Source organism: Arachis duranensis, chromosome 5 (assembly GCF_000817695.3).
Source record: "Arachis duranensis cultivar V14167 chromosome 5, aradu.V14167.gnm2.J7QH, whole genome shotgun sequence".
NCBI lineage: Eukaryota > Viridiplantae > Streptophyta > Magnoliopsida > Fabales > Fabaceae > Arachis > Arachis duranensis.
The window spans coordinates 74,867,634-74,879,595 of record NC_029776.3 but is presented as its reverse complement, the minus strand read 5'-3'; the positions used below and the strand labels follow the sequence as shown (position 1 = coordinate 74,879,595).

Here is an 11,962-nt window from a genome sequence, read left to right as displayed (position 1 = left end):
TTCTAGTAAGATCAAGAGAAAAGAAAGAAGAAGAAGAATGAAAACTATAATTGATCCATTGAATCACAATAGAGCTCTCTAACCCATTGAAAAGAGTTAGTTGATCATTGCTCTACCAAAATAGAAAAGAAGAAAGTGCAGGAAAGTAAAGATGAAGATTAAAACTAATATTGAAACTTCCAAATTCATAAATGAAAAGTACAAAGAAAAGAAGAGAAGGAAAAGTGAGTGAGGGGAGGGAGTCTGAAGACCCCTCTTCCAATCCCCAATTTCTGTGTTTCCTTCCGTCCAATCCCCCTTCAAAGTAAAAACTAAAGCCTTTATATAAGCTCCCCTAAATTACAAAATGAAATTAAAAGAAAATTACAATTAAATGAAAATTCCTAGTCTAGATGCTTCTTGTGGCCTTGATTGGTTGACACTTGTGGGCTTGCTTCCTTGAGGTTGGGTGGTCCAAGAGAAGTGAATCAAATTGAGGTCCAGGGTGACTTGGCTTTGTTGCTTTGGTGTTTTTGGGGCTTAAAAGATGCCTCTTGTTTGTGCTCCAAATTCATGCCCACTATAAACTATTATATATCTTTGGAAAGCTCTAAATGTCAGCTTTCTAACGCAACTGGAATTTCCTTAATTGGATCTCTGTAACTCATGTTATGCTCCTTTGAAGTGGACATGGTCGCTGGCATAGTCGCTAGCGTTAATGGAAAACGTGAGTCACGTTAACGCTAGCGACTAGTGTTAATGGAAAACGTGAGTCCAATAACGCTAGCAATCAGGGGCTCAAACTTAATGTCCACCCTATACGTTAGTGGCGTTCACCTTTTCCACTAACATTGGCTTATACCCCTTTCTTCAAAGTTAATGCCACTAACTTTTCTCACTAACGTTGGGGCTTTCCTTCCTTCCACGTTAGTGCGCACGTTAGTGTAACTAACGTAGCCACTAACGTGGCTCTTCTCTTCTTCTTTTGGCCTGAAATCAATCAAACAAAGTGCATCAAAGTCTTGCTCTTAATCATGGGATCATGCATCATCCAATTTATCATTCAATTTATGCATAATTCTCATGAAATCATTCAAAATTCACAATGTTTGCTTGAATCATGGTATGATTGCATTTTCAACCAAATACTTGCTTATTTCCTAAGAAAATGCATGAAACCAACCTAAAGCATACAAAAAATGGCTAGTAAAACTAGCCAAGATGCCCTGACATCAAGGATCAAAATTTTGCCGACCAGTTTCCTTTGTCCCTTACTCTTCCATATCCTTAATTCTTGTTTAGAGTTACAATTTGATTATTTTTAGAATTTATTAATGCAAAGAACCATTTTTATTTTAATTAATTTTCAGTTATTATTTATTATGTCTTCCTTTTATTCCCTTCTTAATTCTGTGAAAGTTATATTCATGTTAATGGAGTAGTTTCTCAACTTGATTGGGAGTTGATTAAACGGAGAACCTTGAGTTGAATTACTCAAGTGTTAATCTTAACTGGGAGTTATTGGCTGACTCTCTAGTCTCTGACTCTAATTCTTTCTTAGGAAAGGTTTAGGATGTGAGTGATAGGGTTAGTTGGTTAGTTACTTGACTTTGAATTATTATATAAGGGATGACCAAGTAGAACAACAACCTTTTATTATTACACTTGGGGAAATTCAACAAGGAAAGAACTTCTAATTAATCTCCTCCCGGTCAAGGCTTTTATTTGAATTATATAAATTCTCTCGTTAATTTCCATTGCTTACATTTACTATTATTTATTTTTCTGTTTCTCAAACTCAAAAGAAAATCTCTTGGGAAACCTCTAATCAATAAAGAGCACTCTCTCTGCAACTCGTTGGGAGATAACCTAGGATTCATATTCCTATTATTTTAATTCTAGATTTTGTGACAACCCTTTTTTAAATTGATAAGCGGATTTTAGTCGGTTAAGAACTGTACTTGCAACGCTGTTTTCTCCATAAATTCTTAATCGGCCAATTTTTGCCACATCAATTTTTGGCGCCATTGCTGGGAGTTGCAACAGTGTGCTAATTTATTGGTTGGAATTTATTTATTTGCATTTTATTTTATTTTATTTTATTACTATGAGCTGTATGTTTCTTTCATTGAATGACGTGTTCACTACCTAATCCGAGCTTAGCCACATTTGATCATGAAATCAAAAGAACTATTTCACGTATTAGGCTGGCTCGGATTCGGTTAGCCTCTGAGGGCGGTGAAGTGGTTATTTCCAACTCACGAGTCTTATCTGAGAGCGAATCTGAAGCGCCATTTGAGGAGGAAACCAACTCATCTACTACTGATTCAGTTGATTCACATGCAGATAACATGGCGGAGCCTAGGAGGATCACTCTCCAGGAAGCTGGAGCTCCAGACTTTACACTGCAACCGTATCAAGTGCGTCACCCAAATCTGGCTGCATATTTTGAACTAAAGACTACGCTAATCAAATTGATACCCAAGTTTCATGGCTTACCTACTCAAGAGCCTATAAAGTACCTCAGGAATTTTCAGACAACCTGTTCTACTGTGAGGCATCATGGTGCAGATGAGACTTCTATTCTGCTAACCACCTTCCCTTTTTCTCTTGAGGGAAAGGCGAGAGAGTGGTACTACACTCAACCTGAAGTAGTTGTTACTAATTGGGACACGATTAGAAGAGAATTCTTAGAAAAATACTTTTCGGCTGAAGTTACTGATAGACTGAGGAAAGAAATTTCCATGATCATTCAAGGCGAATCCGAGACTCTTTACAAATATGGGAGCACTTCAATAATCTCCTAGATGCATTCCCCCACCACATGATTGACAAGTTGGTGTTGATAAGCTACTTCACACAAAGCATGAAGCCTCGGGACAAGACTACATTGGATGGTGCGAGTAATGGTTCTCTGAAAAAGTACAAGACCACGGAGGAAGCGTGGCAACTGATCAGTGACCTAGCTAAGTTCGCTCAAAATTACAGGCACTGGAACAACCATCAGAGGTTTCCTCTAGTAATGAGACTACTGCTCTCACACAGAGTCTATGTGAGATGACCAACCTACTGAAGCAGATACATCTGAACCAGCAACAATCTCAACCCCCCTCACCGTAACATAGTCAACAACTGGTTCTTCAGAGAGTATGCAGAATATGTGCTGATTATAATCATTACACTAATAAGTGTCCACAGCTCCAACATGAGGACAACACCTTGGCAGCGACCCACAATTTCTATGACCACCCGAACTAGAGATACCATCAACAAGGCGACAACTACAACCAAGGTGGAAACTACAATCACGGTTGGTAAGACAACTCCAACCAGTGTTGGAGGGATAATTCCAACCAGGGATGGAGGGACAACTACAACAGAGGAGGCATAGACAACAATAGAAATGATAGGTGGAACAACAACAACAACAGACAGCAGAACCAAAACCAGCCTTACAAAGCACCTCACCAAAGGCAGTCCCAGGTGTCTCAGAACAACCAGCAGCAGGCCCCTCAAATCACTTACCCCCCTTCTTCTTCTAATGATGAGATGCTTCGCACTGTGATGCAAGGACACCAAGACATTCAGAATACAATTAACTCCTCCATAAATGGTCTTACTTCCACAATACAAGCTTTCATCTCTCGGATGGATTCACTAATTCCCTCCAACAATCAACCTTCAAGTTCTAGTGCAATTCCTTCTCAACCCTTACCCAACCCCAAAGATGGCATTAACGCCATTACTTTGAGGTCCGGAACAATACTGCTAGAGAGGAGTCATGAGGAGCTAAGCTTCAAGGAAAACATTCAAGTGGAAGATATTGTTGGGGCCGAGGATGCTGAAGAAGAGGAGGAAGTACAAGACATAGTTGAGGAAGAAGTAACTCAACTGGAGAATGGCGCACCAGAAGAAGCTAAAGCTCCCAGAGACACCATCCCTATCCCCTTTCTACACCTTGCAAGGAAGTCCAGAAAGTAGATGGAACTCGATCCTAAAATGGTAGAAATATTTAAGAAGGTCGAGGTAACTGTTCCCCTTTTTGATGTTATTCAGCAAGTACATAAATATGCAAAGTTTCTGAAAGATTTATGCATGCATAAGGATAAAATTAATGAATTAGAAACTATCCCTTTAGGTAGTTCTATATCTACTTTAATGGGGGGTATACCTGAAAAATGTAGTGACCCAGGTCTATGCATGGTTAACTGTACCATTGGAGGTGTAATATTTTCTGACTGCATGTGTGATTTAGGAACATGCGTGAGTATTATGCCTTTGTCTATATATGATGCTTTGAGGTCCCCTCCCTTAAAAAGGTCGGCAGCTCATTTTGTGTTAGTAGGTAAAAGCATTATTACAGTGGTTGAAATTGCTGAGGACGTGCTGGTGAGCATTAAGGGGCTCACATTTCCCATTGACTTCTATATCTTGAAGGTGCCCCAAAATGACTCAGGAAGACCGTCATCCATCTTGCTCGGAAGACCATTCCTGATGACCTCAAAGTTCAAGCTGGATGCATTCTCAGGAACCTATTCTTTTGAGATAGACGGCCGAGCAGTGTGCTTCAACCTGACTGAAGCTATGAAGCATCCTCCGGAAGACCATTCCATCTTCCAATGTGACATCATTGATGAGACCATAGCTGCAGTTCACCAAGAAGACGTGGAAGAGAGGCACAAGGAGCAAGGTCCAAGTGTGGGGAAACCATCTGAACACAATAAGTACATCTTGCCATCATCAATGGCTCCAGAAGATCTAGTGCCCAGTTCGGAGTAGAAATTAGAGCTAAAGCCCCTTCCACCCCCACCTCAAGTATGCTTACCTTGAGGACAATCAGAAGCTCCCAGTTATCATTGCAAAGGAACTCACATCCCAACAGGAGGAGCAGTTGCTTAGTGTGCTGAGACGACACAAGAAAGCAATTGGGTGGAGCTTGGCGGATATAGTAGGCATCAGCCCCTAAGTTTGGGAGCATAGAATATTTTTAGAAGAGGGAGCAAGGCCTGTCTGTCAATCCCAAAGAAGACTGAATCCCACCATCTTAGAGGTTGTCAAGAAGGAAGTGACCAGACTATTGGAGGCAGACATCATCTACCCCATTTCAGATAGCGAATGGGTCAGCACAGTACAAGTGGTGCCCAAGAAGTTTGGAGTCACTACAGTAAAGAATGAGCAAGGGGAGCTCATAGCAACCAGAGTGCAGAATTCCTGGAGGGTGTGCATTGACTACAGGCACCTCAACCAGGCCACTCGTAAGGATCACTACCCCGTGCCATTCATTGATCAAATGCTGGATCGCCTGTCAGGTAAATCACATTACTGCTTTTTAGATCGTTACAAAGGCTATTTTCATATTCATATAGCCCCTGACGATCAAGAAAAGACTACTTTTACATGTCTCTTTAGAACATATGCTTACAAGAGGATGCCTTTAGGCTTATGCAATGCACTAGCTACTTTCCAAAGGTGCATGATGAGTCTTTTCTCTAATCTTATTGAGAGCTGTGTGGAAGTCTTCATGGATGATTTTAGCATATATGGTGATTCCTTTAGCCTTTGCTTGGATAGTTTATCTAGAGTAATAGACAGGTGTGTTAGCTCAAACCTTGTTTTGAATTTTGAAAAGTGTCATTTTAGGGTCATACAAGGTATTGTTCTAGGATATGTTGTCTCTAATACTGGTATTTTTGTGGATCCAGCAAAGGTAGATGTCATTTATAGTTTACCTTACCCCTCCTCCGTGAGGGAAGTCCGTTCGTTCCTTGGCCATGCAAGTTTCTACCGAAGATTCATCAAGGACTTCAGTAAGGTAGCTTTACCTTTATCTAGACTGCTACAGAAGGATGTTGAATTCGAGCTGAGTGAGGACTGCATGGAAGCATTTGATAAGTTGAAGAGCGCCTTGACTCAAGCTCCAATTGTGAGAGGACCAGACTGGAACCAGCCCTTTGAGATTATGTGTGATGCCTCCAACCATGCTGTAGGAGCGACACTGGCCCAGCACGAAGGTAAGGATCCTTTTGTAATTGCATGTGGTTCTAAAACCTTAGACGATGCCCAGTCAAATTACACTACCACTAAAAAAGAGCTTTTGGCCATTGTTTTTGCTTCGGATAAATTCCGAGCTTATTTACTTGGTAATAAGGTGGTAGTGTACTCAGACCATGCAGCTCTAAAATATTTATTAGCTAAAAAAGAGTCCAAACCAAGGCTAATACGTTGGATACTGCTGTTATAGGAATTTGATTTAGAAATTAAGGATAGGAGTGGTTCTCAGAATTTAGTGGCGGAACACTTGAGTCGCCTTGAGCACATTAAGGATGACTCCACTCCTATCAATGATGCTTTTCCATTTGATAGCTTGCATGCAGTATCTGAAGTAGTTCCTTGGTTTGGGCCTATAGCTAATTATCTAGTTAGTCATACCTTCCCTCTCATTTTTACTAAGCATCAGAAGGACAAGCTGAAAAGCGAGCCCAAATATTATATTTGGGATGATCCATATTTATGGAGGTATGGTGCTGACCAGGTAGTTAGAAGATGTGTGCCTCAATCAGAATTCCAGTCCATTTTAGAGGCCTGACACTCCTCTGAGAGTGGTGGACTTTTTGGCCATCAAAGAACAGCTAGAAAAATTTTAAACTGTGGATTCTGGTGGCCTACTCTTTTTAGAGTTGCTGCTGCTTTCTATAAATCTTCTTCCCCATGCCAAAGATTTGGTAATATATCCAATAGGGATGAGATGCCTCAACAACTTATACTGTTCTGTGAGATTTTTTATGTCTGGGGCATTGACATCATGGGTCCATTTCCAAACTCTAGCATTTTCTTATATATATTGTTAGTGATAAACCCATATTTTATGATATATATTGTGCTCAAATTAAGTGATTTATTTAACCCTTCACCTACTTATTCATATAAACTGCATGGTTTTACTTTCCCTTCCCTATTATATAATATATGTCAATTACATGTTTCCTATGCTTTAAAAATAATTATTTTAATTACCCTTTATTACCATTCGATGCCGTGATTTGTGTGTTGAGTAGTTGCAGAACTTCTAGGGCAGGAATGACTTAAAGGATGGAAAGGAAACATACAAAAATGGAAGAAAAGCACAAATTGGAGTTTTAGAGCAACTGGATGTGACGCGTCCGCATGGATGACGTGAACGCGTGGTTCGCACAAAAGGGAATTGACGCGAGTGCATGGATAAGACGAACGCGTGACTTGCGAAATACAACTGATGCGGGCGCATGACTGATGCGACCGCGTGGAAGAGCAACACTCCAGATGACGCGACTGCGTGAACCACGCCGACGTGTGACATGCGCGATCTGCAAAGTTTGCAGATCTCGTTTCCAGTGACTTTTGGCCCTTTTTTGGCCTAGATCCAAACCCAGAGAACACAGATTGAAGGATTATAAATGGAGGAATCCACCTATTCATAAAGCATAAAGAGAATACATAATTTTTAGTTTTTAGTGAGAGAGGTTCTCTCCTCTCTCTTAGGATTTAGGATTAGGATTCATCTTAAAGGATTAGGATTTTTAGAAATTAGGAATAGGTCTTCTTCATCTCATGTTCAATGTTTCTTTTATTTTCTCAATTTGGTTTATGAACTCTCTATGTTTAGATTGATTTTCTAATTAATATAATTTGAGGTATTTCAGACTTATGATTGTTTTCTCTAATTTATGTTATTGATGCTTGGGCTCTATCCAAATTATTTTCATTCAAGTAGATTTTATTCCCTTTTGGCTTTGGTTGATTAATTGGTAACTCTTGAGTTGTCAAACTCAGCAGTGGTTGAAATTGGCAGATTCTAATTGATCTAGATCGCTCTAAAGCTAGTCTTCCCATAGGGATTTACTAGGACTTGAGGATCAAACTAAGTAGTCCACTTGACTTTCCTTTGCTTTAGTAAAGGTTAACTAAGTGGGATTAAAACCCAATTCTTATCACATCTGATAAGGATAACTAGGATAGGACTTCCAATTTCTCATATCTTGCCAAGAGTTTATTTTACAGTTATTTATTTATTTTACTTGTCATTTAACATACTTCTTCCTCACTTTCAAAACCCCAATTTACAAGACTCATAACCCATAATAAGAACATACCTCCCTGAAATTCCTTGAGAAGACGACCCGAGGTTTAAATACTCGGTTATCAATTTTAAAGGGGTTTGTTACTTGTGACAACCAAAACGTTTGTAAGAGAGGACTTTTGTTGGTTTAGAAGCTATACTTGCAACGGATATTTATTCTGTATTCTAGACCACGCAAAAGTTCTCTCTTCAAAATGGCGCCGTTGCCGGGGAATTGCAAACGTGTGCCTTATTATTGGTTATTGTAAATATTTTTCTTTTACTTGTTTATTTGTTCTCTCTCTTCCCTCTTATTTCTGATAGCTACTATGAATTCTCACCCCTCTCGCTTTGAGTTTGGTTCCAATTTTGTTGCAAGGAATGGAAGCTATAACAGGACTATACATCAAGGTCTAAGAAATCAAAGATGGATGGAGCCACGAGGATCTAATCACCCCTTAAGGCAACAACATCCTCCTAGATATCATGGACAAAGACCATTCTACAATGCATGCCCAACTGATAGATTTGGTGGACTGCCTTGTAACTACTAACAAGCCCCACCCTATTCTCAGAGACCATCCTCTCAACATAACTTCGAACCACCACACTCACAAGCTTCTTTTCACCATTCACTACCACATGATCCTTATCCGCCCTAACGCCAATCCAATTACTCCCAAGAACCACCACTCCCCTATACGCCATGTCCATATCCATCAAGCCAAGAATGACAGGTATGCTTTGAAGAATCAGTAGACCAATTTATTGCAACCCTTCATCAACTGGAGCAAGCTATAAATCAACTATCTTCCAGATGTTCAGACACTCAAGGAACTCCTATGGCTTCATGTGGAGAATCTAATGAAGAACGTAGCGTGAAGAAGTCATTAGAAACTCTAGTAGACAGTATGGAGCACAACTTCGTACTGGAACAAGTAGAGGACGCTGTTATTGTAGAAGAAGAAGAAGAGTTGGTCAAAGATTTAGGAGATGCTAAACCTCCGCAGGAATCCAGAGTTGTGGAGAATGCCGTCGAAGACATTACAATTAATGCTAAGGAGGATAGTGCACAAAACCCAAGGCAGGTATCTTGTGAGGAATTAGACGGAATAACCCAAGACTCAATTTTGTTGATGATGATAGTCACCACTCAAGTTATCTTAATAGTGAACTTGCATCCACAAGTGAACTCTTTGAGACAGAAGAATCTTCCCCAAGTGAATACGAATATGATGTAGAGGTTGACTTTTCACAACTCCCAATTATGACTCAAGTGATGAGGAAGATATCAGTGACTCTGATCAAGACATGGTCAGAATGGAAAAAGTTTACAAAGAAGTGGAAGAATTCACAGAAGACAACAAGGGAGTAGAGCTTCCAGAACCACTGAAAACACTGATCCCAAGGCCACTACCACCCAACATAAACTTCAAGTGGGTAAAATCCTTGACCTCTATCTTCAATTTTCCACTTGAATATGGTTTACTTGAGACAGATGGCCAGCTTAGAGCTCTCTGCGGCTTTAAGAGGAAAAGGGAAATGACTCACACTCAGCACGGGTATGCAAGATTCAATGAGGTTTCGCACTTCAATTTGAGGTGCAGGAATTGGTGTCAAGCTCAATTGGAAGGATCTTGGAAATTGTTTGGTCACTGCAGTGAGAATTCAGATTACTTATCACCCGGCTGGAAAAATGCAGATCAAGACAAAAACAGGTGTCAAAGTAGAGTTTGGGATCCTGGAATATATTCTACCATTCAACACTCCGGGAGCCTTCAAGCCTGTTTGAACTCACCTAAGGGCTTTACGTACCTTGTTTGGGACCCCAGAGGACTGATAAACCCATATTTCATGAGTTCTTTTGTGCTTAATTTGAGTGATTTATTCAATCCTTCACCTACTTATTCACATTAATTGCATGATTTTACTTTCCCTTCCTTATTATGTCATATTGTGAAAAACATGTTTCCTAAGCTTTAAAATTAATTGTTTTAATTACCTTTATTTCCATTCGATGCCATGATTAGTGTGTTGAGTAGTCTCAGGTTTTCTAAGGCTGAATGACTTAAAGGATGAAAAAGGAAACTTACAAAAATGGAAGGAGAAGGCAAAATGGAGATTTAAGGAAACTGGTATCCACGCGATCGCATGGACGACGCGATCGTGTGCCAGAAGCGAAGAAGCAGCGACGCGACCGCGCGCCTCAAGTAGAACACCCACGACGCGGACGCGTGACCGACGCGACTGCATGGCAAGGAAAAGCTCCAGACGACGCGACCGCGTGACCCACGCGGATGCGTGACAGAGGCCACGTATCAGAGTTCACATAATACGCCCCCAGCGATTTCTGAAGCCCTTTTTATCCCAGATCCAAGCACAGACAGCATAGATTAGAGGTTATAAAGTGGAGGAATGCATCCATTCAGAGAGAGCTCGCCAATTTCTAGTTTTCATGATTTAGATTTAGTTTAGAGAGAGATTCTCTCTCTCTCTCTTTAGGATTTAGGATTTCTTCTTGTTTTGAGAGTAACTCTGGATCCAGGTTTAATGTTCTTTTATTTTCAGTTTACTTTTATTTATTTAATTGCTTTTAATATTTGAATTAATTTATGAATTATTCCATGTTACAGATCTCTATTTTGAATTAATGATATTTGAAGTATTTTCAATTAAGATTGTTCTCTTTGATTTAAGTTACTATTGCCTTCCATCTAAGGTCACGTCTATTATTCTAGCAATTTTACTTTTTTCCCTTTTGGTTTTGGTTAAGAAATCAGTAACTCAACAGTTATTAAACTCAACATATTTGATAATCGTTATCTTGCTAATTGAGCTGAACTTAAGTAATCCCAACCTTTTCTTAGAAAATAAATAGGATTCAAAGTTCAATTTAATTAATCCCTTGACTTTCCTTTGCTTTAGTAAAGGTTGACCAAGTGGAGTTTAGATTCAACTTTCCTTATAGTTGAGAGAGATAACTACATTAGACCTCCAATTTCTCATACCTTGCCCAAAAGTTTGCTTCACAGAATTTATTTATTTTTAATTTCCATTTAAATTATTTGTCATATAACATATTCCCACCTTACTTCCAAAACCCCAATTTACAAACTCATAACAAATAATAAGAACATACCTTCCTCGCAGTTCCTTGAGAAGAAGACCCGAGGTTTAATACTCGGTTATCAATTTTAAAAGGGGTTTGTTACTTGTGACAACCAAAACATTTATACGAAGGGATTTCTGTCGGTTTAGAGACTATATCTACAACGCGACTGTTTTTATGAAATTCTTTACTAGCAAAAAATCCTAACGTCAAAATGGCGCCGTTGCCGGGGAACTGCTAACGTGTGCCTTATTATTGGTTATTGTAAATACTTTTCTTTTGCTTGCTTATTTATTTTTATTTTTATTTTTCCTTTTTACCTTTATTTGCTACTATGAACTCTCACTCCTCTCGCTTTGAGTTTGGTTCTAATATTATTAAAGGAAATAGAAGTTACAGCAAGAATGTGCATCAAGGTCAGACCAATCAAGGATGGATGGAACCAAGAGGATCTAATCAACCTCTTTGGCAACAACACCCTCCAAGATATCCTGGACAAAGACCATTCTACCGTGCATACCCAGCTGAAAGACATGGTGGACAACCTTGTAACTACCAACAAGCCCCACCCCGTACATATAGACCGTCCTTTCAACATAACCTCGAACCACCACACTCACAAGCTTATCTTCACCATTCGCCACCATATGATCCTTCCTTGCCCCAATACCAATCCAATTGTTCCCAATCATCACCACTTCCCTTTGTATCATGTCTAAGTCCAGCAAACCGCAAAGCAGAGGATCGCCTCAAAGAAACAGTAATTAAATTTCAAACAA

At 39.6% G+C, this 11,962-nt stretch overlaps 1 protein-coding gene across 1 annotated transcript; it reads left to right on the top strand.

Annotated features, from left to right (window-relative positions):
- Positions 1-2,845: 2,845 nt before the first annotated feature.
- Positions 2,846-4,758, top strand: LOC107489111 (uncharacterized). The gene is made up of 3 exons (XM_016109879.1): positions 2,846-2,998; positions 3,313-3,861; positions 4,417-4,758. The coding sequence occupies exons 1-3, from the start codon at positions 2,846-2,848 to the stop codon at positions 4,756-4,758; spliced, it is 1,044 nt and encodes a 347-aa protein (XP_015965365.1).
- The last annotated feature ends 7,204 nt before the right edge of the window (positions 4,759-11,962 follow it).

Excerpts from the sequence above, each read along its gene's own strand:
- LOC107489111 (XM_016109879.1), top strand. The coding sequence starts at position 2,846 with ATGAAGCCTCGGGACAAGACTACATTGGATGGTGCGAGTAATGGTTCT. Across the intron at positions 2,999-3,312 it reads ACCATCAGAGGTTTCCTCTA|TGTTGGAGGGATAATTCCAA; the intron begins GTAATGAGACTA and ends AACTCCAACCAG. Across the intron at positions 3,862-4,416 it reads AAGACATAGTTGAGGAAGAA|GTGCCCCAAAATGACTCAGG; the intron begins GTAACTCAACTG and ends TATATCTTGAAG.